Raw genomic sequence first — 6,618 nt, 5'->3', positions numbered from 1 at the left:
AGGCCCGGTGGTAGCAGAATGCTTGCGTCAGCAGTGCAACTCGGCAACCAAAGAAATTCTGCGGTCATTGCCGGTGGGGTCGAGTATCGCAGACATGATCAAGCATGTCGCGAGGGAAGAGCGTCTAGCCCCAATCCAGATGGCCGTTAGCACTGCAATAGCCAACGTGATGGCATGCTCTAAATGTGGCCAGGTGGGTCACGTTGTAACAAACTGCCCTCGGTTTCATGACTTGCCAACAGCATTCCCCCTGCGCCAGAATCGACCCAGAGGACCGTGTTGGGTCTGCGGGAAGCAAGGGCACTTTGCCAAGGAATGCAGCTCTAAAACTCAGGGAAACGGGAGGGGGAGAGGGCACCTGGGCCGCGCACGGCTCTCTCCCACTTGGGACACCAGGCGGCCCAACTATGCCAACCCCGAATGGGGCGAAGCACCCCTGAACCTGCAGCCCCCCCGACAAGCAACCAACTTTATGGCTCAACCAGCGGTCCAGTCGAACCTGCCCATATCTCAGGGACAGCAAGGACCACCCTCTGGGGGCGAGACCCCAGGGTGGCCCTGGCAGTGAAGTGTGATAACCCACCAGTGGTGTGGGGGACTTGTTCCCTTTATAATACCCTAAATGGCACCACTATTAGTGTCCCCTGAGATCAATGTTTTCCCCATTGATGTAAGCATCCAAAGTGGAGGACCAATTATTTAGATTGTCATTTAAGGGATTTGTCCTCAACCTGTAGTCCATGGCCCTTAGAAGCTGTAGCCAACTCCTAAAGAATGTGTGAGAGGCAAGAAAGAAAAGCAAGACCACTGCCAATGCTCTCGTTGGCTCCTTTGAAATGTGTTAGGATTCCAGGCTCTAGAACAAGACCCTGTGGCTGGGTATTTACCAAAGTGTTAACCACAACGGGGCAGCAGAGGGAAAGGAATGGAACTATCCTACAGCTTTCAATCTTATTCTTTCTTCCATTAGATTAATTTAGTTTTGTTACAATATTTCTTACATTTGGGACCTGAGGTTTCTGAATATGCTTTGCCATGACACAACCACTTGAGTCCTCTTGGCATCCAGTACCAATTTTATTTAATTGTCCTTTTATAAAACTTTTCATTACAAGGATCCATCATGGATTTTTTTTCTCTGAAGAGTTGCTACTTAAAAGGGAGAGAAGCTCAAAGAAAGACAGCATTATCATCATCATCATTATTATAATTTTATACACCACCTTACTAATGCGCAGTTCAGGAAGCAACCTAGTTTAGAATTTACACAATCTCATCCTCAGTTTTCCATATTTTATTTAGTTTATGTGTTAAGACAGTCATGGCAGCAGGTACAAAGGAATATTATAGAAGTCATCTTTACACAGAAAGCTCCTGATTCACAGGAGCTCAGTTGCAGCCTTCCCAAAGATTTGTGATGTTCAAGAGTCATAAAATCAGCAAAAATGCCTATATTAAATGTTTTTCTGGGTGATGTAAAGCCCCATTTGTTATAGATTTATTACTGTTAGTCCTATTTGATTTATAAAGTAAATATTAATATACTTTATTTCTGTAACATTTCCCCGCTGAGAAATTCAAAATGCTTTGTAAGCATAAATAGAGAGTAGGCTTCTTACGCAGAATCATGTAGCCAGCCCTTGGCATATTTTACTAGCAACATCTAGGCGCTTATGAATCTCTGTCCTATGTTTTCATCCCAAGTCCACCTATATTTCCTTTTTATAGAACCTTTATTGAGACAGCAGGTGTTGTTTTATAGAATTACAGACTCTTCATTCTTTTTCATCCATCTTATTGTCTAGTGTTCCTCACCACTTCTGCTCACATGCTTTGGATCTTCTCTTAAATGTTCTTACAAGGTTTTCTTGTGTTTTCTTCCCCTTTTCCCCTCCCCAAACCCTGTTCCATCTATTTCTTTCTATCGTGGTATTTATATGACCCCTATTACTATTGTATTTGAGCAGATCACTGTCTTTAATAACATTTAATGGTGAATTTCTGTTCTTCCTGATTTGAGAATGATAGATTTATGAGATTTATTTCAGTGAAATGAAATTCAAGGCACATGCAAAGTCTGTGGCAAGGATATTTCTGGAACTAATTTGCAGATGACACAAAGGTTGACAGAGCTGTTTTACAGAGTAATTTGGATTATATGATACGCTAAACTATTCAAACAAAGTGTGCTTTAGTACTGCCAAGTATGCAAGACCACATGTGCAAGTAATGTCTATGCAGTGGAAGACTATGTTGAAAAGTAATTTGAAAAACATTTGTCAGGGTGAGATAATAGTGGGTAACCATTTCAATTTGGGCTTCCAGTGCTATTCTGACATTAAAAAAAAACCACAACAAACTTCTGGGGTCTCAGAGTGTTGAATTTTATCATAATTTTATCATTAAAATATTGGTTATGGTGGGTCAGCATTGTTGCAAGGGTAGGGAAAGTACCGGATGGATTCCAAGCTAGGGGACAAACCTGTAACAGACACAAGCGCTGGAGAATAAATTCAGATAAATTCAAATTTTAAAATATGTAATTTTAAAATGAAAATATAATTCATCATTCAGACAAGCTTCTAGAGAGAGAGGTGAGTTCTCCACCACTGTCTCCAGACAGACTTCTCTGGAGAATGTTCTCGTTTTTCAAATTACTCCCCTCAGTGAAGGACTAACTGAATAAATAGGACTGAAGTTATACAGGTGCTCAGGCTCTATGAGGGAGTGCTCTTTTTTTTTTTTTTTTTGCTGTAAAATGTACGTAACTGCTTGTACAGATATTTGTCAATCGTTAATTGAACTTGTTTATTTTTTTTGCTGAAGCCAAGAGATTCTGCTAAGCCGTCAGTGCATCCTACTGCCCACTGCTGGACTGCGACCTCAGAGATTTACTTGGGCTGTAAGGAAGGATATGTTATGGCAATTGATGCTGAGAGAGGCAGTGTTTCTGTTCTTCAACAAAAACCTCTCCCTGGTAAGAAATAGCTGTGTGGTGTCTTTTATTCAAGTAGGGAGGAAAAAGGATAGGTGAAAGCTTTTTTTGCTTTCTGCTGTTCTGCTATTGTATATCTTACAGAAATTGTAAAGACATATTTCTTTTATTAGTAGGATAAACATTCAGAACTTCTGGGTGGGTTTCTTTAGCACCCAACAATTTGCTTTCATTTTTTTTTGGAAAAAAAAAAAGAAAAACTTCTAAATACATCAAAATTGATAAAATGAACAATAGTTACAGCAGTCCTGATCTTATTAACCAGCCCTACTAGGTTAACAATAAACTATTAATATACCAGCTATATGTATTTTTACTGTTAGTTAAGCACCAGTAATGCATTTTATTTTGCATGAAATATTGGACTGTCCTCCTCTGATACGGTAGATGATGTTAGAACAGATGAGCTCATGATGAATCTTTAAAAAACGAAACCAAATTTGACGTAATATTGCTTAATAGAATTCCTTAAGGTCAGCAATTATAGGAACTATTTTGTATTCAAAACAAGTCTATAAAGATTATCAGGCATTAATGCATTACATATGAAGCACAGAAAGTGAACAGAAGACGTCTTTGACTTCATAGAATCATAGAATCACCAGGTTGGAAAAGACCCACCAGATCACTGAGTCCAACCATTCCCATCAAGCACTAACCCATGTCCCTCAGCACCTCATCCACCCGTCCCTTAAACCCCTCCAAGGAAGGTGACTCAACCCCCTCCCTGGGCAGCCTCTGCCAGTGCCCAATGACCCTTTCCGTGAAAAATTATTATTTCTATCACTAGAACTGGATAATATCCTTCTGTAGACCAGCATAGCAATGTTTAATAAACACTGAATCAGTGTTAATGGACAGGCTGATGATAATCTTGTTTTCTTCTTTTGCCATGTAATACATTATTTTTTTAAGCTGCTGTAAATATCCCTGACTTTCCCAAAGTTCTGTATCTCTATCCAGTTTTGATAGTCAGCACAGAAATGGAAGGCAGCTCTGAAAAAAAAATCAGCAAACCAGCACTATTCCTCTGTTTTTGAAACCATCAAACTCTTAAGTTTGCCATATCAAGAGCTGAAAATCACAAACAAATATAAAGCTGAGGCGTGACCAGAAATGGTTTGCCAGTTCGTTAGAAGGCAATAAGAATTTTTGCCATTTGGGATTTTCCTCCACTTGTGTATTCTTTGAGTCCTGTCCTAAATCTGTGTGAGAACACTGTCTGTATTCGTATTTTACTGAAGCTTCTGCTTAATTTAAGATGTACTGCAATCTGTATCTGCTCAGCAGAATGCTTACATGTGTGTCCAACTCGAAGCACGTGCCAAGCTCCTGTTATGGTTTTGCAAACAGAACCGTAAGCAGCCACAACATTTCACTTGGGCAATTTTCAGGCTGGCTAAACTTTCCTTTGTAAGTAAATCTAATTAAAAAATTATGAATGGAAATAACAAAACCAGAACTTAGCACTAGAAGATAGATAAATCTGCATCTGGATCACAGTCCATGTATGACTATCTCCCTTTTATAGCTGTAAGCTGAACCACGTAACGACTGTGCCAGCTCAGATGCATAAATGACAGAGATGGTGGATATTGGAGAAGAATGCACATTTTTGATTCAATATACCAAACTTCACCTTTTGTTCAGTAGACTGGGCTATAACTGGCTTTTATTGCAATACTGACATATAAACAAGGTTGACGTTATATATTGTTTTCTTTTGTGCAGAATACGTGTGTAAAGTGTCAGACATCGTGTCATATGTTCGAGGAGCGCAGAAAAAGAAAGGTATTTCCATGTTCAAATCAAGCTAATTGATTTTTAGCCAGCATCAATGATGTCTGGGAGTAATAATACGTGAGTACAGCAGGAAGCCACTGGTTAGAAAAACTCAGCTCACACTGACCTCTGTAAGACACATCAATGGCAACCTTTTATATGTTTACAGGAGAAATGATTAATAGCTTTTGTGCTAGTAGACAGCCAAATGAATAGCCTCTGGAAAAACAGTGGCAGGGAAATAATTTCTGTTCATTCTAGTTTAAATTGGAATAAGTGATGCTAGAATGGGTTCTCTACTGCTTAGTTTTAGTAACTTTGTTTAGAACTGCAATCACTTGTGATTTAGTTGAGTTAGGATTTAGGGTTTGTTTCAAATGTTTTGTTTTGGGCTCCACAATACAAAAAAGGCATTCACGTAGTGGACAAAGTTCAGCACAGGGCCACAAAGATTATTGCAGAGTCTGCGTGTGTCATACAAAGATGGGCTGTGAGAACTCTCTTCAGCCCAGTGGAAAGGAAATGGGGGATTTTACTGTTGCTTCAGCTACTCATGAAAGGTTACAGACAGGATGGAACCTGACAGGCAAAGGGCACAGTTTGCATCAATGGAAATTCTGAGTAGAAATTAGGGAAAAAAAATACTTCCACAGTGAAGGTTGCCAGACATTGGGACAAGTTTTGATTTCTCAAATTAATTTCTAATTCATCAGACCACAGTAGTACTGTCACTTTAAATTATGTGTACCAGCCTTGTCCTTCATCATCACAGCACAAAGTCCAAAGAATATATAGCCCGTTGAGCCTTTTTACTCACAAGTAGTAAATCATCTCAGATTTGAAGTTGGGACACATGGTTGCAATGAATTAAACTTGATGTTTCTTGTTGCCTTTGTGCTTTCAGGTGGCAAACCAGAGGATCCACAACAATCAGTTTTATTTGCCATGGCATTTTGTAACGGGGGACTGTATGCAGCTGGAAATGTAAGGCATCCTTTATGCTTGTAACTTATTGTGTGAAAATCAAAAAGCATTCAAATGGAGTGTATTTGCAGAGCTCACTGCAAAGACAGAAGTCAGAAAAAAAGTGGAGGTCCTCTCTGGTTTTGTCATATATCTTCTTTGTTAGAACTTGAGACAAGAACTCAGAAAGGAGCAGGGAGGGAAGAGATTCCATTTTTTAAGTCAAAGAAGGAACCAAAGAGGACAATACTATTTTTAACAAAAGGCAAAGAGAGTTCTAGAGGAACAGGAAAGAAGGATGGACAAAAAATAGGAGAGGAGAAAAAAATGACCAAGAGAACCACCAAATTGTTTTGTGCTGAATCTCACTCAATATTTAATCCAAAATGATGATTACATTATACAGTGCTGCTTAAGAGAGGGACAAATCCCTATACTGTCACAAAAGAAACAATGTGGAATCTCAAGTGTTTACTAATGAGAGAGTCTGTTATCAAACATGGACTGTTAGTAAGACTTGTATTAAAAAACACCTTGATTTTTCAAAAAATGCGTTATGCAGGATAAGAGTCATCTGGATTTAAACGTCATGAAGGCAGATGAGACCATTAGCAATGGGATACAGTTAAACACACTTGCTCCAGAGAATTTCAGAAGGTTTTGCCAGTTCAGTTTGCCAGAGTGGGTGGGATAATTGACCTTCAGGCTGGGATAATTGACCTTGACCTGATGTGGATTTGTACTTTTCTGCACAGGGGGGCGTTTTATTCTTTTATCACATCAAAGATCTGCAGTATGAGACGAAAATCTGCGTTGATATCTTAAAACCCATATCCAGCCTCATATTCTCACCTGATTACGCTGTGCTTCTGCTTGTC

At 39.4% G+C, this 6,618-nt stretch overlaps 1 protein-coding gene across 1 annotated transcript in view; it reads left to right on the top strand.

Moving 5' to 3' along the window:
* The first annotated feature begins 622 nt into the window (after nt 1–622).
* Nucleotides 623–6,618, top strand: part of LOC138733926 (cilia- and flagella-associated protein 43-like) — a 57,309-nt gene continuing 51,313 nt past the window's right edge. Inside the window, 4 exon segments of the mRNA XM_069881444.1 lie at nt 623–670; nt 2,827–2,977; nt 4,727–4,786; nt 5,682–5,761. Of these exon segments, the coding sequence (XP_069737545.1) occupies nt 623–670; nt 2,827–2,977; nt 4,727–4,786; nt 5,682–5,761 (339 nt within the window).

The sequence above is a fragment of the Phaenicophaeus curvirostris genome, unplaced genomic scaffold (assembly GCF_032191515.1).
Source record: "Phaenicophaeus curvirostris isolate KB17595 unplaced genomic scaffold, BPBGC_Pcur_1.0 scaffold_46, whole genome shotgun sequence".
Lineage (NCBI taxonomy): Eukaryota > Metazoa > Chordata > Aves > Cuculiformes > Cuculidae > Phaenicophaeus > Phaenicophaeus curvirostris.
The sequence above is the reverse complement of the archived record's forward strand: the minus strand, read 5'-3'. Positions and strand labels throughout refer to the sequence as shown.